Genomic DNA, 24,016 nt, shown 5'->3' with positions numbered 1-24,016 from the left:
AATTTTAATGCCCTGTGTGAATATTTAAGGCCAATGATTAAATAAGTCAGTTAACAGCATCTTTTAAGCCCCACAGCAGAATTAGAATGCAAAATACAGTCAGTGGGTTTATGCAGGTGGGGGGGAATGGAAATCATGTCAAAACAAATCCCAGCTACTTAAAATTAGATTTTAAAATTCCCTACATTTTCCTAGTTTAAAAAGTCAAAACACATACTTCCAATATTTTGCATCTGGAGTACAATGTTTAAACATGGACAAGGCAGAATTGAGTAACCAGATTTGCTGGCTTGAGTGGAAGTGGTATCTCGTCAAGGTGCCAGCAAATCATTGTAATTTTATTTTTGCACTGATACAGTTCGTCAGGACTTGAGACTATAAGCTTCCACTCACTTCCATATTCAAGTTATGCTCTGAGGAGAATTACAAGGGAATAGGTTTTAAAATTTGCAAAATCTCTTCCATGTAGCTTGAAGACTGAAGAATGCATTACTAAATTCCAATGGTGATGGGTTTCAACATGCTTTGTTTTTTTAAACACTGCATTACAATTATGACAAAGTAATTTTGAAATCCATCAGGGAGACGTCCATTCTAGTAGTACATAGCATGCAGTCTGGTCTCAGGTTACTTGCAAGACACTTTTGCAATGACCAAATTGAAGCAAAATTTATCATTTCTGTAGTGCTTTATTTTAATTTAAAACTTTGGGAGTGCAATTGGCAATCATACTGCATCTGATTAAGGGCAAAAGGATAACAAGAATTGAAACTCAATTACAAATTAGCCCAATAATTGTGCATTATTCCAACAGGCAGTTGATGACCCAAGTATCTTTCATTAAATGTCTTCCAGTGATGCATACACTAGTTTCAATGTGCGCTTTGCCTAAACTACACCAAATAGCCATGTCATTTGAAGCATTCATTACTCAACTGGAACAGAAATCAAAGCATAAAGACCTCTGATCTGGAATCAGGTCTCAAATCTGGACCAGAATAAAGTGACCAGTATAAAATCTGTTTCTGTTTTCAGGAAGCTTTGTATTTGCCATGTACCCTAAACAGAACAAAATTCCTGGACTCTAACCATTATGTAGGAAACATGCAGAAATATACAAAATTGGCCAGCAATTATACAAGTTTCAGACTATGGGACAATAAGTCTGAAACACTAGGGCAATAAGTCTAATGTAGTCAAATTTCAAGGCTGGCCATACAAGCTTAGAAGCTAGGCTTTATCATTGACTCATTCATGTCTGAAAATGGGGATGGAGTTCTATATTCCTACAAAGGAAATATTGTTATCTAATTTCAACTTTAAAAATCAGAATAAAATTTTTTTAAAAACCTTAAACATTACTCAATTTGGTAAGCAATGTTAGCATTTAAGTCCATTACACCCAATTGACCTTTTGTCCAGAATTAAAAGGTAGTATTCCAGATGAAAACTGGCCAAAGCTCTATGCAGAAGTGTTTCAGAATTACACCAATTTTTTCTTAAGAAATGGATGCATTCCTGGCCACATGTCTGTCCTTTTAAAGGAAAGATGGACAAATTTGTAAATTGAGTATGGCCAGTTTTCCCTCATCCTCAATTGCCACCTTCTTGAGCCACGAGTCCTTTTAAAGACCTCCCAGTGTTAAGCAGGGAGTTCCAGGATTTAGAACTAACAAGCAGTGATACAATTTCCAAGTTAGGGTGTGATGTACAGGGAATCAGGAGATGCTTCACATGCTAGCTACCCTGGTTTTCTGCTAGTGATGGTTACACACGAGGTCTTTCATAGTCCAGGAAAATAATTGCAATACATTTTATAGATGGCGTATACAGCAGAGGGAGCAAATATTCAGGATGGATGGGATACCACGCATGCAGACTACATTGTCCTGGTCAAGTAATAGGATGTGTTTTGTTGAAGTTGTAGTCATTCAAGTAAATTTATTCCATCACACTCCTGATGTAGGTGGTAGGAAGGTATTAAATGCATGGAAATTTCACTTGCATTAGAATACCCAGCCTCCAGCCTGGTATGTGGCTGATCAGTTTGATTTTCTGGACCATGGGTAACCCCACCCAATCTTACTGGTGGCAAGGGACTCTATACCATTGAATATCGGGTGGTTAGACTCCAGATGAGTTGTCATTGTTTGACACTTGTAGGGAAAAAAGTTACTCATTTCCCAAAATAGTGCCAAGGTCATCTGCAAGCAGCAAGACATTGCATGCAGAGCTCAGTTCCATTTGCATCATTAAATATACACTTTATACCCCCTGCTGGAAGTCAGTGATGAAGCACTAAGATGGTTGGCTCTCAGATACCATCAGGAACTCCTGCAGTAATGTCCTGGGTCAGGAATGATTGACGTCCAAGAGCCACAACCACATTGCTTGTGCAAGACACTCCAACTGGAGGGGTTCCCCTTTAACCAAGACCCCAGTGCCAAACAAGTTCTGTGAAGGGCAGCCAATCTCACCAAGTTCAGTTCTTTAGTCAATTTTACAACCATAATCTCACTAAATCACAGATATTCAGTTATTCTGGAATCTGTATTTGAATATGGGACATAACACTAGATTTTGTAGAACAGCGAGATGAGGTTTGTAAAAGTCGGCTCTTCAGTTTGAATTGCAGGTAAAAGACAGCATTGCTATAGATTTATAAACACTTGATGTGGACCCAAATATTTTTGGACAGCACGTGAAAAAATGTCCTTCAGCATACCAACCACTCCCTAGCCCTCTCCTTCAACCCAAAACAAACCAGATTTTCACAAGTTTGTTAATCCATGTGCTATGGAACTATGATTTCTTGAATACATTACCTTGGGAGCAGCCAATTAGTACTGAGATCTTGCATCACTCAAGTGTTCCCACTTAACTAGTTCAGATTTTATGCTTTCTCACAACTATATTTACCTCAAGTAGTCTCTACGGCAGAGAATTAGATTTGCTTTTGTATAGAGAGTTGATCCGACTTCTCCAAGGCGGCAGTCACAACAGGCACATTTTAGACAGTCTTCATGCCAATATTTGTCCAGTGCCTTTAGCAGGTACCGATCCTTGATCTTGCGATTGCAGCCTGCACAGCCTTTCTGCTTTCCTTTTGGTTGCACAGAAAGCATTGGTACACCTATAATTCAAGAGGAATTTAGTTAGAAAGATTAAAAAGTTCAAAGAAAAATCCTTTTCCAAGATTAGAGGAAAAAACAATTCTAACCCAGATATGATCCTCCAGTTTCTCAACCCCCATTGTGTACAGAAGGACTAGTAAAATAGCTGAACTTGGATCTGCATTTATAGTTTCACCACCTCAGGATCTGAGATTGTTTAAAAAAAGTCAATATTTTATTCCACCACAAAAAAAATTGTATTTTTGTTTATGAACTTGAATTTTTATATACAAAATATACAAACCTATTTTGTACTTTTGAATAATGGTTGGAGTGCTGGTAAAAATTGGACAAGTTAACCAGGGCCTCTAAATTACAATCCAGAAGTCCAAATCCCACCACAGCAGATGCAAAATTTCAATCAAGCTCGAACTTAAAAATTAGTCTCACTAATGGTGACCACAAACCTGCAGACTATCATGAAACCCACCTGCACAGAATAGTACAGGAACAGGTCCTGGAGCCCATGTCTGCACCATGATGCCAATCTAAACTAATCCCATCTGCCTGCACATGGGACGCATCTCTGTTCATCTCCCCAAATTTTGCTATTGTATCTGCTTCTACCACCTCCCCAGCAGTGTTCCAGGCACCTACCACTCAAACTCGTACAACTCTCTCCACTTTTAGTAATTGTTCTTAGTCTTGTTTTTGATGCCAATACCATTGAGGTACTGTTACCACATCAAGTGACTTTTGTACATTTTTTAAACTTACAAACAAAATAGACTTATGTCTGTAAAAATAGACCCTATTTGTTACCCAAGGATGGCCTATAATCAGTACTCCATGTTGAGTGATATGAAAAAAGCATTAAAATAACATGCCCATCACTAATGACTTGGGTACCACCAGCACTGACCACCAAGGACAGCCTTCAGAATCTGGCAGGTTGAATGGTTGAACTGACTTGGCCTGGTCCTCAATCTACCCATTTCAGATTGTTTCCAACAACTGGTTATAGTGCTGCCTATTAGTGTTGTCATGGACAAAACTAAGTCCTCCTTCACACAGGACACTGAAAAACATTGAACTCAGCACAGAAAACTTGTTCCACACCACTGTGGATGACATACTCCACTGTAGGCTAATAGCTCAGTACATTTTGCCCTCTACCATTCCAATCAAACCCCAGAGTTAATTCTAGTGCAGGATAAGCAGACATACTTGGTGGTAACTTGAAGCTGATGCAAGTACATGGCAAAATAGCATGATCTAGACAGCTAAGTGTCTAGATGATGGACAATTAAAGGCAGCTCGAAGAATATTTCTAAACAATGGCAGGACCTGGCAGGCAAGTGTCAAAAATTGAACCATTTGTCAGCATGTTCTGCCTGAAGTGTTCAGAGAATGCTTCAGTTGGAAGAACTGAGGGCAAATGTTATACCAGAGACAACCCAAGTGGGCCACACCTGCCACAAATCCAGACATGAAAATTACATCTTGTCAAACACACATCTCCAAAACTACAGGAAGGAGGGCCACACTAAAGGCAAAATCCTGCAACTTGCAAGGTGAAGCTAATCACCTCAAAGCCCGCCAAACCACAAGCACAGCTGTGCCCAGGTAGCTAGACCACAGCTCCAGCCACTCCACCACCATGCATTCTGGGCCTCCTGAAGCAGAGCAGCACAGAGGGAATGTACTATTGCCCGACAACCATGAAGTTAGTCTGAAGTCCCCAGATGAAGAATCATCCCTGTACCAGAGGATGCCAGAAAATCCTATCAGTAAAAAAAAATGCTGGAGACCTCATTGGGCAGAATGTGACACTGACAACAGCACATGCAAAATGGAACGAGACAGCCAGTAGCACTAGCATTGATGCAACCCACCTCCAGCAAAGGAGCAGTGATGTTTAGAGCAAGTACCCCAACTTCTAGGAAATTGAGAGCAAGCTAAGAGCCAGCAAACAGTTAAAGTTGAGAATTAAATCCTCCTTAAACACTAGCTTCACCACAGAACTCAGCTCCTTGGAGATGTGGACTCAGTTGAAGTACAGCAGCTTACAGTAGGTACACAGGGATGGAATAAGTGGAGTTGTATTTAAACCTACATTAGCAGGTACATTGTTGCAAGGTATTGTTGCATAACATGCTGTGATCTTGGGATACCTTGTCAAGGGACTTGTTTTAAAAAGAGTGCAGCTTACCCCACTTGACAACTGCTAGCTTGTGATAAAGGCCACATGAGCAAGTATTGCCATTCCTCCAGCCTGCTGCAGGGAGCCCAGGGAATAGCCACTGTAGTCAAAAGGTGGTTGGTGGCAGTCTTTCTCCTGGTGTATGAAAATACTCTTCTGATTCATGCAAGTGCCCAACTTGAAAGATGAATGGTTGGCTGTGCTCCAACAGTATCCCAGTCATTTAAACAGGGACTTTGATTACATTACCAAGTCTGGTAGAACTGTTAGTAAGCATCCAGATTCCTGATTGAAAGAGTAAGATGACGCAAGCTGCAAGGGATCTTCAGCAACCATGCAGGTGGAGCACAAGCTGAGATCAGGCAGGTCAACCAGCTGATGGAGATTTCTGTACATCAAGGGCTCAGTCAGATACATTGATGGTATGCCAGCACTGACCACTGCCTCCTGCTGACTGCCACCTACAGAAAGTCAGAAGCTGGCAGGAGTATGGAAGCAATGAAACAAGAATTTAAGCGATAACAGCTTAGCCACAAAACTCCTAATAACCAATACACTGATTGGAAACAAAGGCAAATGGGTTTCATCTTCAAGAGCTTGAAACAAAAGGTAATGTAATAAGAATGTGGAAATGTTTCTTCTGCAGGTGATGGAAGCTGTTGCTGGGAACTCCAAGGTGGAACCAGCGAGTCTCTTGCTCAAGTTCCATGATAACTGCTGCATCACTTGCCTCAATTTGCAATGAATATCTTTAACCATATTTGATGTTTTACAATAAAATGTCTGAGGCTATTCAGGAAAAGGATTGGTGGATCCCTTCAGAAGGTTCCTTAAGCAGACTCATTTAGCAGAATGGCTGATCACCAGAACTTCAAGGGAGCACCAAACACTTGGTTAGTGAGGAGATCCTTCATATATAGCTGCATTGTATGCTGCAGTGGAGCAAGACTCATCTGATTCCTTCAGGAAAGAGTTTGCCAAGTTGGTTTGGAAAGAAATGCTATGGTTTTTGCAATTATGAAAATTCATGTAACAACTCTGATCTACAGGGTGGACCAAGAGTCAATCTTCCAGCCATTGATGTTCGAATAAGACACTTCAGTCTAAAACTGGGTCTTCCATTGCAAGCGCAGCTCATTTTTATTGTTACAGATTGGATCATTCCAAGACCTAGGGCTATGTGCTGAAGGATGAACTGAAGCTTTGTAGTTACCACTAAATATTAATGGGAAAAGACCAGTTTAAGGCTCTCCCACCATTGCAGATCATGAGTTGCACAAACTCTGCGACAGTTTATTCCAGAATGCACTTAAATATTAATGAAATGCACATCTTAAGTCAAATGGCTTGCACTGCAGAGGGTATCCTTTGTATTGTATTATACATCTGCAAAGTTTGAGAAAACATCAACAAAATCAATTCGACAATGCAGAGGCAGTGCCATTTCTGGGTATCTAATTTCAAGCAAGGATCAGAGTGCACTATCCAACTGAAAAAAGCTCAACTCAAATCTGTTGTCACTTTTGGCAAAAATCAAACCAAGGACTGAAAGATTCTAAAACGGGACCATTAGTGAAAAATGAAAACTGTAGATGCTGGAATCTTACAGAAACAAATGCTGGAAGAACTCAGCCAGTCAAGCAGCATCTGTGGAAAAAGAAAGTTTCAGGTCAAACACCCTTCACAAGAACAAAGAGTGCCAGTTAAATGTCTAAAATTGCATCCAATTTCTCTAAACCACCTAATGACTGCATGGCACATTGAAAACATCTGTATTTTTCTTGGTTTTAAGTCAATTTCTAGGTTCAATGATCAATTTAGAAAGCTGTTTGTCAGGACTACATTATGATACAAGCTGTTTATATAAACATTTAATTCCACTTATTTTAATTCTTTGGCTTCAATACTCAACTGGATGGCATTCTTGCAGACTTGCCTGCATGGTGCGGAAAAAAAACAAACCACATTTTCGAAGGCCTGAAGGAATGCGATCAAGCCAAACAACTGAAGTTAGTTATTGAGTACACCCAAATGTCAGATGCCAAAACACTAGCTTGCCATAAAATCCAACTTAAGTGGATAAGCATCAAGGTGTTTAGGTTTAATTGAGACCTGCTAATATTTAAAGTGCTTTTAACTACATTGTCCTTTGGCTCCAGATAGAAATAAACTGGCTTTCTACATAGCCATGTTCTCTTGCAGAGAAGTTCCCACTTTATTCAGTGCCAAGTTCAAATCCTGCATTCAACTCTAATCTCAAGGAAACTGGAACCCAACTTGAGGCAAGCCAGCTACAATATAACTTAAGGACTAATGTTACACAGTCCACTTCCATTAGACGTTTTCAATTACATGAAATGGAAACCAACATTGCAGCCAGAAAGTCCATTAGTTTACCATCTACAAAGAATGCACAAGGAGTCTGAATTATAAATTGGGTACTAGAAAAAACACCAAGGCAAATGAAGCATTCTACTCTTCAGAGAAACTCCAATGGGCAGTCTAAAAGGTAGTTTAAACTAAGTGGGCTAGAAAAAGAATGCTACAGAACCACTGCTCAATTTTAAAGTCAGAACTAAGTGATTTAGGGATGAAAGTGGAAATATTTCCACTCCCCCAGTACCAGTAAATCCAGTATTCTTCAACAATGTGGCACCTCAGCTTGTGACCGAGCTTCAGTCCTAACTTCTGTGGAAGTTCATACATTCTCCTTTTAACTTTGTAGATTCCCCCAGTTTCCTCCCACATTCCAAAGATATGCTGGCTATTAGGTTGATTGACCACTAAACTGCCACTAACATAGATGGGCAGTGGGAAAATCAGCACATGAAAGAAATAAATTTGGGATTGAGATAGATGGGACTGCTGCAAGAGCCAAAGACTGGCGTATGTCACAAGGAAATAGGAAGTGGAGCTGCTGAAATACTTAATCCCAGGAGATTTGTATAGGGGCACAAGAAGGGATCAAATGGGTAAGAGTCAGTGTCAATATTTGGATTAGATAGCAGACAATAAACTGAATAGTTTACTGTTGTCTCAAACTTGCCAATCAATTTGACTCAAGGACTTGTATGCTAGCGCAGGAATTTAACACTTGTGCAGAGATGCAGTCATATCTCCCTACAGTTTAGATTTCCATTCGGTGGTGTTTAACAAGACCTAATACTGAAACATTTGAAATGAAGCAACATATCTGGATAGACTTCAGGGTGGATTGCCATCTTTCAGATGTCAATGTGCACATTTCAGCTGTCAGATGTTGGTTAATTGAGAGGGATTTACATTCTGCTGCAAGTGTCATAAAGCTACCTGTGAAAAAAAATTTAGGGATATGACAGCAAGTTGCTTCAAAGTACAGGAGCTAGCAAGGCACATTATCAACATTCACTAGTTCACTCAGCACAATTTCATAAAGATGAAACCGTACTTTCCCCACACAAAATAGTTTGTAGAGAGGTCATCTTTAAACTCATTTGCTCCCTCACTTCACATTTCTAAAACACATTTTGAAAATTGCCTCTGCTTTTACAGGCCTGATCAATTTTGGCCAGGGGCTGGGTTTTGGAAAATGTCATTAGTCAATTCAGGGTGTATTCCAGTTTTATTAGTCTTTATATTCTTAACCCTATAAATTACTTTCCTGCAGTATATTGTGTACACTACTTTTGTTCAGGAGTTGCAACTGTTTGGGGAGTTTAAGGTAACCCTTTATATACAGATGGACTGTATCTACTCTTCCAGAGATGTGAAGACAATGCTCCATCTCAAAATTTGCTTCAGCTTGAAAATTTCTGTTTCAAACATGATAGCGGTTTTCTTGTAACTATACCTTCACTAGGTGACCAATTTTAATTTAAAATTTCAAAATCCTTGCTTATTGTTTAAGCACATTAGAATGTCCAATACAAAAAGGTTTCATTTCATTTGTAGAACATTTAGCCAGACGAGTTTCGTTGGCCAACAGGATTTCACTTAACATGCATTTATTCTTAGTAATGGGAAATTCTACTGAAGCTCAAATATCATCCCCTTTCAGGGGCAAGTTGTCCACTTCCCAGAGGAAAAAAAGCATCAACACAAGAGCACCAGATTTCTGGCAAAGCTTTGGAAATGCAAAAAGGCCCACAGCAAACAGGAAGATTTTCATTGCAAAGTCAGGCCAAAGCAGCAAAATGGTAGGTCATTACCAAGAGCAGTCATGATACCTTAAATACTTAAGGTATAGCACAGTGCCAGTACCCAAAGCCATACAAGAATAGTCACTGCATTGGAACAAATGCTAAGCTCTGATCATCAGGAAAATGGTGACCCACTAATAAAAGGCTGAGTCCAAATTTTTAATCATTTGTTTTCCTTTCCAGATCAATGTATTCCAGTTTCATAAATGTTTATGAAAACTTTCAAGTTGGGTTAAGGTTCCATAAAATGCCTTCTGTATTTTGTTTACAGAACCCTCTGCCTGGGTACTAACTGAATTGTGCATGATACTGCAAGCTTAAAGTGAATAATACTATGTAAATAAATGCCAAATTGAACTACAGGCAAGTGGAGTTATGGTCCTGGCATTATGGAAACCACCCATCCTTTGGATTATACCCAAGTTGGCAGCAGCTCTGCAGGTTTACCAAGGAATCTGCCAACAAAACCACTTATTTGCATCTGATGGCCATGCTGTCCATCATTCATTCTGAACAGGTACTTAAGCATGAGCAAATCAAAGATTGATAATTGATCTAATCAAAAAAAGTTGTTTAAAATTACATATCACTGCCTTATCAATAGAAAGTTTAATTGCCAATTATCTCATTGAAAAAATTAGCCCCATTCTTTGCCCACAAGTATACAGGGTTTGAAATATTATTTCAATACATAGTTTAATCATGAAGAAATAGCTTTCCCAGTGAAATGACTGAAGTTATACTTACTATAGCAAAACTAAAATAGAGAAAGTATCTGATAGCATCACAAGTTACTGTTGCAAAGGATTGATGGGATGAAGGTAGGGAGTATAATCTTCAACTTAATAACTAAAGCAGATTGGCTATCTTTTGACAAAGAGCACAAGGGGAAAAATGTATCTACCTCAGACCTTCAGGAATTATTTTAGTTCAAGCTAATCAGTTCTGCAGGCTGATGAAGGCATACACATTCGGAAATGGAGTTAAGTTAACAATTGGAAATTTAGGTCAAATCATTTAAATCAGGCGCATAGCTTTAAACAAAGCAGCCGGAGATTGTGCCAAGTCATCTTGGGATCAGTGAAACTGCCCTTATGGTCTGGTGCTCTTTGCACTGCCAGTCACCCCCCCCCCCCCCCACCCCACCAAACCACTGCCAAGTTTAAAGTTGGTATTACATTCCACTAATTGGAACAGTTGCTTATAGCACTCCAGAAACATCCTGGTACCATTCAAGTCAGAGCTGGCCTATTAAATCACAAGTTTTGTAACCAAATCTTGTATAAATCATACACTATTTCTGCAAATTATTAGTGGCCAAAGTTCAATAAATTCTGCCAAGAACAAACTTTTTGAAGTGCAAGCCAGGGCAAGCTAGTGAAGATTTAGATAGAATTTGTCATACTTGTACTTAAGATCCCATTAAGATGTCTTTCAAAATGCCCCATTACTGCAGCTCTTCAGATCAAGATGCCTCACCACTAGCCAAGCCCCACAAATTATTTCTCACCAGTCAAGTAGGAGAGCAATTGGGACATTTTATTGCAGTATACTGTACCATGGATACTGGATTACAAATATACAGATCACAGATCAAGGTTTAATCCAAAGAGGCTTTTAATTTGCTTGGCGAAAACCTTCAAATAAATTGGGATGAGGAGTGGAAAGCAATTATTACATTTCCTTCCCTCTTTTCTCCTCCTCTCCCTCCACATACATCAGAAGTGGTTTTATTTTAGGCTTTAAGATCAGATCTTATTACAAGTCTCTCAATCCATTCTACCATTTCAATTTTATAACCCAGTATAGCCATAACAAATCACCTCCTTCCCCACCCCAAACAGGAGAGAATAGGACAACTGCATAATCTCAGCCAGAGATCAAAATCAATGGAGATTCACAAATAGGACATGGAAAGTGGGGTTTTAAATATTGAAAGATCACATTGTAGCTTCATGTTCTATAGGCAAGAACAGATTGGGAAATCACTAGAAAGGCAAGTGCTGCCAAAAGAGGTAGCCCGAGTTATATTATTCTCCTGGTAGATGTGGATGATGCCCTTCGTCATTGATTTCAACATGCTGCCAGCTGGAAGTACACTTCCAGCAGGTCTTGGCCCATGCAGACCAAAGTACAACTCAGCCACTTTCAGGAGTTTTATTCATTTCAACAGGACAAATCTTGTCAGCTCCTCTATGGAGGATGGTTGGTCCAGATTCTCCTACTTGCTAGCTGGTTGATCCAAAGCAGGACAGAAAATTCTGGGAGATTAGCATCAGTGGTCTTCTGGTTATATAGCTCAGCAAGATCTGAAAATCCTTCCACATCTGACTGCAAGGACAGTACCAAACCATCTTAAGTGTGCTAATATAGAGCTCCCAAAGTGGTAATTGTTACCTCCTAACAGTTGATTGGCTTTGAACTTAAGGTTGTAGCACCATGTAGTGCTTTTCATACTGTGTGTTATTGGTGCTATTTTGAAGCCTATTGTTTACATTTAAGGTCCAAAGTCACATCAGTTGCCCAGTCCAACATGCCCTAGTCTTGTGTAGACTGTACCTGCACCAGGCTGAGATACAGGCCCCAAATCTGAGAATACAAATGCAGATTCTCATTCACCAGCAACCATACTGTTCTTTAAAAGGGGACTGGAAAATTGCAGGCAAGGTCTCCAATAGGTCAATGATAGCTTAAACAAAAATACACAGGTCAGGCAGCACTTGTAGTGGCAGTGAAGCAGTTTCAGGTTGCCCACTGAGTTTTCAGATCTGTTTGCATCTCAGTTACAGCATTTCCTCCCTTCCAGTTCTGATTTGTCCAGTTCCTTCTCCAGACATGTAATTAACAAGCCTTCACTCCTTTAGCCAGCACTGTCACTACTTGTCAGTCTTCCATTATTCTCTCCACCCCTCCCTTTTCTTTGCAAGTACTTTCCAATGAAGTCATCAACTGTTTCCTTCTCCAATGTATTTCCAGCAGAATTTTTATTTCAGGTTTTCAACATGTTTCCAATTCTCCAGTACTCAAGCAATCAGAAAAAAGTCTTGGTTTGCTTTAAGACAATTTAATTTGGGATTGGTTTGAAAGATGTTCAGGAATTGTACAAGGGAGCTTGGCAGAGGATGGAATTATAGGGACTATCGAAAGGCTCAAATCACCAATGTGGCATTCAGCTCCTTTGATCCCAATGTCTCTGCCTAGACAAGTCATAGGAACCTCTAAAGCGAATGAGAATTTCAGCATCCGAAAACCTCAATTGGTTTAGGAGCAATTTATCAGCTTTGAGGATCACACGTGCCTTGTTTGGCAAACACTTACTCCAAGCCCTGAATGCAAAGGACAGTCTTCTGCAACAGATTTGCAGTCCATTTAGAAAGATACAATATATTCATAATAGAGGGCTTCAAGAACCATCATTGCTGCCTGAAAATCAAAGTTCAGTATTCACCTTAGCAGGGTAAATAAAGTCCAATGCAAACTTGGATTCACAAAGCCATCTTGGTCAATTTCAAGAGTGCACAAACATAATTGGTGCAAGAGGAATCACTAGTCATAAGCTTCAGCAAGCACACTGATCAGAGTGGGTCATCCATCAGGTGCTACTGACACCATCAGCACAGCAACTCAGGATCCAGATCCGTGCTGCCTCCAAACCACAACTTTCCACATACAAATTCACCCTTTGCAGTGAGAGAGTCACTTTTAAATATTCAAGTACATTAGCTAAAACCTTCTGCATTGAGCAGTCAAAGGTCATTTGGGGGCTGAGCATTCATGCTCCAAGGTGTGCTGCATCTCACAAGAAGCTGATCAGATGCAGAAGGCAGACATTCACCCTCCAAACCAATAGGTGTGATTGGGGACAAGCAGAGGACCAGAGCAGCAGGCTGGTCCAGGATAAAATCTGGGAAAATAAATAAGAAATGGAAGCAACACCAGATATAGCTGACACTGCAAAACCCAGGGTGTATACAGCTTGTTATTCTGTGCACCAGTGGAAGAGCTAGACACCAAGAGCAGGACAACACATTGCAGCTTCAGTTGACTGCAGTTATTGACCCAAATCACTGTGGTCAGCAGCTGCACTGAGAACTGCCAGTATTCAGCACTTGTAGACAAGTCCCACATGTCTGTGACCAGAACAAGCTGGATGACAGTTATCATGTCACTCAGCTCCACTGGGTTCAATGTGGAATGGCAGCTAAAATGTGGTGAAAAACATGTTGAAAGCTTTGCGCTGGAGAATGTGTTTCTGCAGTCTCTGCCAGTCAGACGCAGGCATCAGGTCCCTGATTGAAATGGGATTTCCTCCGGAGGACAAAATGCAAATTTTGCTATCCACCAATAGAGTCCTGGCCAAGCAGCCATTTAAAGTGCAGTTTAAAATTTCTACCTTAAAATGCTGCAATCACCCAATTTACTTGCAGAAGGAAACGTTCATTTGCCTGAAAGCAACAAGACCAGCTAAACCTAAAAATCTAGCCAGTCATTCCTCCATTCCCAATAAAAATGAAACTTCAAATGAATGACATACAAGTGTGCAAGGAGAATTAAAGTTCCTTTACTGATTTTAAACTATATTCCCATTGTAGGAGCTAGAATTAAATCTTTAAAGGTGAATACTGAAGATTTAAGGCAGCCATAGCATACAGCATAGAAATAGGCCTTTTGGCCCACTGCAACCACACTGTTTATCAAGCACCCATTCACATTAATTATCCACATTCTCAACTCAGCCCAGATTATATCACTCATCTACACACCAGGGACAATTTATATCTGTCAATTAATCAACCCACAAGTGAACATGAGGAAAGCACCTGGCCCAGGCCACATGCTCAGATCTTGTGATCAGCTGGCAGAAGTATTTGCGGACATATTCAACCTCTCCCTGCTTCAATCTCAGGTTCCCTCCTGTTTTAGGAAGACCACTATCATCCCAGTACCAAAGGAAAGCAAGGTAACATGCCTCAATGACTACCGACCAGTGGCTCTGACATCCACCATCATGAAGTGCTTTGAGAGGTTGGTCATAGCACGCATCAACTCCAGCCTACCAGACAACCTGAACCCATTGAAATTTGCTTATCAGTGGAACAGGTCTACAGCAGATGCCATCTCCATGGCCCTAAACAGCTCTGGAGTATCTGGACAGTAAAGACACATACATTAGACTATTGTTTATTGACTACAGCTCTGCCTCCAATACAATAATTCCAAGCAAGCTTGTCACCAAACTCCGAGACCTAGCACTCAACACCTCCCTCTGTAACTGGATCCTTGACTTTCTAACAAACAGACCGCAATCAGTGAGGATAGGCAGCAATACCTCCAGCACGATTCTCAACACTGGTGCCCCACAAGGCTGCATCCTCAGCCCTCTACTCCCTATACACTCAACTGTACAGCCAGATTCTGCTCTAACTCCAAGTTTGCAGATACCACTGTCGTAGCCCATATCTCAAGCAATGAGTTGGAGTACAGGAAGGAGAGAGCGCTTAGTGGAATGGTGTCATGACAACAACCTTTCCCTCAGCGTTAACAAAACAAAAGAGCTGGTCATTGACTTCAGGAAAGGGGGCAGTGTACACGCACCTGTCTATATCAATGGTGCTGAGGTCGAGCGCTTCAAGTTCCTGGTGATGTTCACTCCCAGCCTGTCCTGGTCAAATCACAGATGCCACAGCCAAGGAAGCTCACCAGTGCCTGCTTCCTCAGGAGGCTAAAGAAATTTGGTTTGTCCCCTTTGACTCTCACCAACTTTTACCGATGCACCATAGAAAGCATCCTATCTGGATGTATCACGGCTTGGTACAGCAACTGCTCCGCCCAAGACCGCAAGAAGCTGCAGGGAGTTGTGGACACAGCCCAGCACATCACTGACACCAGCCTCCCCTCCTTGGACTCAGTCTTTACCTCTCGTTGTCTTGGTGTAGCAGCCAGCATAATCAAAGACCCCACCCACCCAGGACATTCTCTCCTCTTCAATCTGGTAAAAGATACAGGAGCCTGAGGGCACGTACCACCAGACTCAAGGACAGCTCCTACCTCACTGTGATAAGACTATTGAACAGTTCCCTTATACAATGAGATGGACTATGACCTCATGATCTATCTTGTGACCTTGCACCTTATTGCACTGCACTCTGTAGCTGTGACACTTTACTCTGTACTGTTATTGTTTTTACCTGTACTACCTCAATGTAACCGCACTGCGTAATGAATTGACCTGTACGATCAGTTTGTAAGACAAGCTTTTCACTGCACCTCAGTACAAGTGACAATAATAAACCAATACCACACATCTTTGGGATGTGGTAAGAAACTGGAGCACCTGCAGGAAAGTCACGTGCAAGTTCCAAACTCCAGGTTAGGACAGCCCCAGGTCACTGCAGCTATGAAGTAGCAGCTTTACTAGTTGGATCACCAAGTGTGCTTATGGGTAAAGATGTCAGACATCAAGTCTCTACTGGCTTATTTTTTTTTAAAAAGAAAAGCTCTGGCCTTAGAACAAAGCAAGTTTACCAACATGATTTGGGAAAAAGATAGGAACCCCATACGTAACCATACAATTCTTGCACCAATATAATTGAAGTAGCTATCATGAAGGATAGTATTAGATCAATGGTTAATGGTTGGGTGTTTGGGGGGTGGAGGGGGAAGGGAAGAATTGTCAATATTGTTTGTTGCTGTTAAAAGACAAACCTCCTCTTGGAAATAGTTTGAGAACATTGATCAAAATGAGATGAAAGATTCACATTCATTGAAGTGTTGGAGAACTTAAATGGGAGGTGGCAAGAACAAGTTGAATATTTTAATCAGGTGAGGTCAATGTGCAGCTGCTTACTGGAAAAAGGTAGTAGAATAAGACCCTAAATGTATTAGGTGGGATTTGAAGTCAATGCTAATATATCAAACAAACACTGCAATTGCAAATCTCTGCTACCAATGCATGGCATATCCTTGTAGAGCTCTTACCATTTTACTGGACATGTTTGCACCCATTAGGGATAACATTTTGTAATGTCTTCTCAGTTCTAAAGGGGACAAAGACATATTGGAGTGCAGCATCAAAAGTGTTCTGGAAAATCTCAAACAACCTCTTGCTCTAGTATCTTCAGGTGGATTAGAATAAAGTTTAAAATTAGGATAACACTTTACCATGGATAGCCAGACAAAATTGACCTACACTACAGAATATTTGGAGTGGGCTGGTTAAAAGCAGATCAAGAAAGTCACTCATTATCAGTTTGTTCAGTTACTACCATCAGCAAATTATTCACAATGAGAGCAAAGTTGCTCTGAATTATTATAGATAATTATGCAAGATAAAAAGCAACAGATGGACAATACTTGCCAATAGTTCTACAGGAGATTTGAAGTTTCTTACTCCACACTTGAATGCAAACATGGTATATTCAAGGCCAAAACAAGGTGACCAAAAGCTCAGTTACTATACACACACACATCCCCATCAGAAATAGAGGTGGTCCCAGGTTCTCATTAGATGACTAGGTTACTATAGCAATGTGTTGTGCATCAAAATACCATCCCACACAACTGGTCACTGCTATTTTAATGTTCCAACCAGAATTTCCCTACTTTAAGAGATGAGAATTTGGCAGCCAAAAGTTTTCAGTATACAAAGTCACTTAGATTTTAAGATGCTATAATTAACCAATTCTATCAGTAGCAAGTTATATTTAAATCCCCATTTATTCAAATGGCTCTTACTGGACTACGTACGCCCAGCAATTTGAATTACAAGTTTTATCTTGCATGACCAAATATTATAGCTGGACAGGAAGCATGCAAATCCACATCCCTCACATCAAAATCGTACACGTATTGAAAAAAGCAATTAAGATGTGCTTGCTTCTCAACCTCTATTCAATACCATCACTTTCCAAGCTGCTCGTCTTTCTCCGTTCACTCCCAGTGGTAACGTACCAGGTTTAAGCAAACAATCATTTCTTGCTGACAACTTAGTTTAGAAAATTCAGTTCTGAATAGAATTTTTATACAAAGTTAAAATCAAACCAGGTTGTGACTGTCCTTTGAACAGCATTGCTGCTAGCATTTAAGCAAGCACCTTTTGACATTATAATTTTAAGATCTACTATATACAATCTACTCTCCCCCATGTTGCCATGATCACTTCTCCCTGCAAAATGTAGTCATGACTGCAGGTAGTTTAGTATCACTGACATTAGTTGGATATTTTTTGCTCTCTCTTACTTATTGTCAAATTACAAGAATTTAAAGCATGTTTCTTGGACACAGTGAAATCACCTCATTACACTGTAAAGGAAAACCTTGTCCTTTTGCAGAACATCCATTCTGAAACGGAAAAAGCCAGAAGATTAGTTTTTTTTTTACAAATTGGCTACTTTTGAGTTTCTACAATTTCACAAGTTCAGCTATTTAACAGATTTTCTCGTGCCACAGATTAGATAACGTTCATTTAAGGCTTTAATATGCATTTTCCAAATACAACAGTTACATTTCAACTGGTTCTTTAATTCCTTGAATAACTTTAGAGTAGCAAGAGCAAAGTTTTAAAGCATAAGGTGTTCACTTATGCATTAAGCAGCCAATGCTTCCAATCCAAGTTTGGAAGTAGTATTTGTGGGGAAATAGCAGCTCTGCATATCAAATTCAGATTCAATTATGCAGAATAGAGTAATATTCTGATTTCAGCCTAATCTATGAAAGTTGATACCATCTCCAATGACTTTAGAAATTATGTAATGATTCAATGAGAAAATTGTACTTGCTTCAAAATTTTTCTAAACTTCAATTCCATCTAGTGTAGTGAGATAAAAGAAAATTGCATTTATAAACATCTCTCCCTTTCAGACCAAAATCCCTGTTTATGAAGTTAAGTGTTGCCTGTGCAGCAATGTAGGAGATAGCAATAATCCGTCCACATAACATTCCCATAAATGACTTCAGGTAACCTTTACCAAGGAATAGGTAAATATTGGCCAGAACACCAAGCACGCTCTTCAAAATAGCAATCTTTGCAACCAGACAGATTTTAAAATATTGGGGCAGAGGTTGGAAGAAATCTGGCCTGTAGAATTTCAAGCTACAGATTTATTCATACAATGAATTTCAAGTTAGACAAGCTGTAGGAGCTCCAGTATAATTGACAGAAACTTAACTGCCTACTGTTATGTGAAAGGATCACCATAACAATGCAAATAAAGCAATACTTAATTTTTTTTAAATACAAAAAGCACACTGAAACTAGTTTTCAGCTACAACAGCCAATCTTGGGGAGTGTATTAGCATTTGCAAAGGTTTCAAGCAGGTACTTTATGAACACTACAAAGCTATTTGTAGATCAAACTAGCTCAGTGAACATGTTCAAATTTTGTTTGAACTTTCAAACAATGCAGTAAACTACAAAATATGTAAAGTTTATAACAAAATATATTGAAAGAATTCAAGCTTAAAACTAGGTTATCTGTACTGAACTGAAGTTAAATCAATTAAAATAACTCTAGGGTACTATATAACATTTCATGATCAAATGAGCCTGGGATAGTGAAAATATTTGTGCATATTGTGTTATTTGGAAGTCAATGTCAACTGAAAAATCCAAAACCTGTGCCAATCAATATATCCAACTTCAAAGCTCAGCTGAGGGCAAAATATTTTGCACTGAAGGGACCAACTGAACACATTTTAATACATGGAATGCAAGCCCACATGAAGCTTGGCCATTATTTTTTGGAATTGGATGCAAAATATTAAAATAGCTCTCAGATGCAAGAAAGCTTTGGAAATTTTTTTCCCCCCCCCATACACCACCCCTATCAGACCAGGAACAATTTTCCTTATTCTAGTTCTTTTAAATAAGAAACCAGCACCATTGTATACTACGCATTATGCCATTAGGTGTGTACTACAAAACAATTCTGCCAGTGTCAGAACCAAGTCAAACCCATCAAACCGTGTTGCATAGCAAACATTCTCCATTTTGAGATTGCCTGCAACATCCTTAAAGGCCTTAAACAAATTGATGCATGTACCATATCAGAAAGAATCTCATGCTTCAATAAATCAAGGATCATTTTTTGGTTATAGCAATTACAAGTACAATTGGAAGATGCAGAAAAGTGCACTTTAAAGTAAACTCTACCAACTACTTATTCAACTGCTGAAACAAGCATTCAGCAGGGAAAGAAAATAAAACAGAACTACAGACAGATGCAATACTTGCATCATGCCAACAGCTTGCTAAATTACACACAACTGGAAAACACTAAACCTGTACATTATAGAAATAGGAACAATCCCTTAAATGTTCCTGCCCAATAAATTGCCATTGTCAAAATTAGTCAAATACAAACATTCCTAAAAGTCTTCACCATGAATCCAGGTTCAAATCCAATCAATAAAGATTGAAATACATTTTAAAATTAATATTTGGATCAACTGTTCAGTTTTGTGAACGTTTCATCACCCCTCCCCCCAAAAGAATTATAATTTCTACCAATTTCTTCACTAATGGCTGCAGATTTTGCAAGTTAGCAGGGGAAAGACATTTGGGATAAATGTTGCACTTTCACAGTCAGTTCATTCTACCTTTACAGCAGACTCAGCATATTGCAGAAATTAACCCAGATTATACGTGTAACTGCTTATTACAGGTACAAGACAAAATAAAAGCAGCACCCAAGAATAGGGATGGACATTTTAATAAAACTGCAAGTACAGATTTGTTTGCAAAATTTATGAATAAGGTAAAACCAAGGATACCTAGCCCTCAAATTCTTCAGGCAGGAATAAAGTAAAAAAATTCTCAGCTATTACTCACAACGACTAGTTGAACCCAGCAAACAAAGGGTGAAGCTTTTAGGCAATAAACAGCAGGTGATCACACTCTTCTGGAAGTCCTAATGCTACTAAAAGCCACTCTCGGTGCAGTGTAATTGGGCTTCAGTAGTTAATGTAGTATTGACTGCATTATATGGTCCTGTGTATCCTCTTTTACTAATGCCATTTGTATCGCCTTTGTACATTTACCATATTGCTTAGCCAATATCTGTTAAAAGCAATCCAAATCATGAATCATACAGAAAACTTTTAGCAAGACAGACATCCAAAGCAGGAAATTTACAGTTGACTTGGTACATGGTCCATTTAGAGAAACAGGATTTAATATTGCTGACTATTCTTGTCATGTGTTATGGTTTTCATCAATTACCACTTACCGAAACAAAGCAATCCACCCTCTATTCTCACCGATTTAACCCCCACCGACACACTCCAATACAATTAGCTGTAAGTCTACCACAAACAAATACGTTCAATGGGGGCTATGAGTCTTCCGCTGTCCTCGAAATTTAGAGGAAAAGATGGGTTGAGGAGAGGGGGAGAAGCGTATAATGAGATAAGTATTATCTACCCACCCCCCACTCACACACCAAGTTGTCCAGTCTTTAAAGAGTTAAGTGTCGGTTTACTTCGCTCGAACCAGTAGGAAAACAGACGCCTGACAAGTCACAGATTAAACCCAATCATTTTAGTACAGAGTTTATGATGATACATTAAGGCAGCATGTTATAGAAGGAAAACAAGTGTTTTAAAACACACGCTCATCGCGGCATTTTGTTTAGATGTGAAGGATATGTGCAGCGGTAAAGGGAGGAGAGTCGGAAACGGTTTTTAAATGCAAGAGGATTGGAAAGTAATTGTGTTAATTGTGTCAATTTCATCTCCGTAGCAACCGGGCAAGCGCCAGCCAGCAACTGATCTGGGGAGAGAAAACACAAGGACAGAACTAGCTTCAGTCGTTTCTTTATGAACCATGATAGGAAATTAAAAAGCTTGAAGCATCTCCGCATCTGTGATCCGGCTGCTAATATTTTATACACCTAAAAGCAACAGCCTATGAATTCACTACTGTAACTTTTACAGAGAACTAGCGGCACAAAAACAATTACATTTTTAACCGCCCCACTTAGAAATACAAAAGGTTTGTAGCACTGTGGTTGGGGAAACGGCAGTAGAAGGGGCGATATCAAACCACCATCACACAAAGTGAAATAACATAGTAGGCAGGGGAGGGGGGAAACCACAAACAGCGCGTACAAAAGAACGAAGCAGTTTATTTCACACAAGGAAGGAGAAAATAAAGAGCTTCAGAAGCGATTGGAGTCCGGTAGGAGCGAGATCCAAATCGGAACCGATAAAGACGCAATGTTCGTAAAAAGGTTATAGGGAAAGAATGCAGAAACAGAGCTCGAAAGTGATCACATAAACATCTTCTACCTTGACTCGGCGGCCGTTCTCATATCACGGCGGACAGACTCCGGTAACAGCGGATACATAAAAACACACACACACAAAAATAGTGTCGCATCTCACCTTCCTCCTTGTCCAACACCATGGTCCCGTGGATGCGGCGGAGTCCGGGGCACGGCGCTCCCTCCTCGGCTTCTCCAGCCAGCGAGCCTCGGTGGCTGAACTGCTATCTATCTTGCCTTTTGAAGACAGGGGAAAAACCGCGACAACCGACCTTTCTCGGTTAGTGAATTCTACAGTGATCGCACACCTTCAACGATCGTTAGCTAAAAAATTGCACTAAACCGCTCTCAAAAGCCGGCAAACCGCGACTATCAGCTTTTTCCTTCAATTTATGTGGTTCTATACCCTTTAGGGTCCCTGGCTGGTGAATAAATGCACACATTTCCCAGTATTCCTCAGGTTCCCTGGTTAATTAAATCAATTCATTATGCTCATATCTGATTAGCAGCCCCCGAATCAATTATTCAATACACAAACATAATTGCCTGTGCCAGAGGTGTCTAAGTTTTAGCTTATTTAACTCCAAGGACACTAATTACCCCTAGGGCAAGGGAACTTTTCTCATTAATTCTGACAAATACAAAAGCCCATTTAAGGAGTGTGCGTGGTTGGCTCACAAAGGGAACATTCTGTAACACACGTGCATTTAGCAATGGAGATCGCGAGAGAGAGAGAGAGAGAGAGAGAGAGGATGGGGGGGCGACTTTTGCTATTAATTTATAAATGGGTAACCTTATTTCTTGCACGACGCAAAAGCAAACCACCCTCGAATCCTTTATTAAACCTTGAAGATAAGTGGGATTGAGGGGCGGGGGGTGGTCGAGAGAGGAGGGGAGACTGATTGGATTCACACCGATCTTCTCATAAAATGATAGAAAAAGCAGTCAGATCCAAGAGTCTTTCCCTTCTCTCCACTACCACCTCCACACCCAGAAACTGACAGACACACACACACACACACTTTCCCCCCTTTTTAACATTCAGTCCAACTTTAATCCTAACTATTAGGAATTAGGCATGCAGAGCTATCCAACGACAGTTCTAAATTACAATCAAACGGTTACCAATTACACAAATTATTGACGGCAGATTCTCTTTTCAACTGCAAATTAAGGCTATTAAGAAAGCCTTTTTTAATGCAAAAGTGACTAATTAACCAACGGATGGGAAATCTGCAGCCCAGATATCAAAAAAGTGCTCTGTGCACATTGCGGAAACACAAGGGAACCAATTAGTTTAATTATCAAAACAGCTAATTAAAATTGCACAGTTCCTAATTAGTTCTTTGCTTTTTCCTCTAATTGACAGGATGGAGATAAATGGGCAGCCGATGAAAAAAAGAGTGAAGGAAAACAGAGAAACTCTGGTTGAATATTTATGCTGACTTTATCTCGGTCTGTGTGGCAGTCTTGAAACTGGGAAATTAATGACCTTAATTCCCAAACTCTTTTACTCTAACTGCGCTCCCCTCTGCGTTCCCTAAGCATTCTGATTTTTATGGGTCCAGCCACCCCGCCAACAATTTACACGGGAAATAAAAGCTCTGGGAGGTGAGGAGGATCCAACAATTCACCGCCTAATGTGACAGTTCCCAGTTAAAGACACAGGGGCCTCTTTGTGCGTAACATTTAATAGATGCCAGGAATCCGACCTTCATTACGCATCGCTTGCAAACCGTCGTCGCAATGTTCTTTGTGACTTCCAATCAGGCTAATTAAACAAGCTTCCAGCTCCATAGCCGAGGAGAGCGAGAATCGCCAAAAAATTGATGCAAGTGATGAGACGATTGTTTTTCATTTGCGACCTGATGTATTTTGATGCAAAATTGCATAGCCGCGGCGCAGAGTTAAACAAAACAAAATTGATGCCAGGTACTTTTGAACGTAGACTGACTAGCCAAGGAGACCTTACTGCTGCATGAGTCGTTTAAATGAAGTCTAGCGTTATTTACAATTGTACCAGTGAAAACTGTTAGCGATATTGAAGAGATGGACTGTTTTATGTTTAATCAGATATATGCCCTGTCTTTGGAAAGTATGCATAAAATATGTTTGCTCCTCTTATTTACCTAGACCCGCTCTCCACCCTTGCTCACCCTCTTCTCCCAATGGAATAACTGCGAACATGGAACTTGCTGTAATGTGGGAAATGCAGATCTCACTCTACCAACAAATAAAAATGTTTGGGAAGTCAATGGCTTA

The 24,016-nt window shown here is 40.0% G+C and overlaps 1 protein-coding gene across 1 annotated transcript in view; it reads right to left on the bottom strand.

Moving 5' to 3' along the window:
* Positions 1–22,493, bottom strand: part of lmo1 (LIM domain only 1) — a 28,157-nt gene extending 5,664 nt beyond the window's left edge. The window contains exons 1-2 of the mRNA XM_052029290.1: positions 21,876–22,493; positions 2,920–3,133 (exon numbers count right to left, since the gene is read on the bottom strand). Of these exons, the coding sequence (XP_051885250.1) occupies positions 2,920–3,133; positions 21,876–21,897 (236 nt within the window). The 5' untranslated portion in view covers positions 21,898–22,493. The remainder of the gene's footprint in view (positions 1–2,919; positions 3,134–21,875) is intronic.
* Positions 22,494–24,016: the final 1,523 nt, after the last annotated feature.

This window comes from Pristis pectinata, chromosome 14 (genome assembly GCF_009764475.1).
Source record: "Pristis pectinata isolate sPriPec2 chromosome 14, sPriPec2.1.pri, whole genome shotgun sequence".
Classification (NCBI taxonomy): domain Eukaryota; kingdom Metazoa; phylum Chordata; class Chondrichthyes; order Rhinopristiformes; family Pristidae; genus Pristis; species Pristis pectinata.
This window is presented reverse-complemented; position numbering and strand designations above follow the sequence as displayed.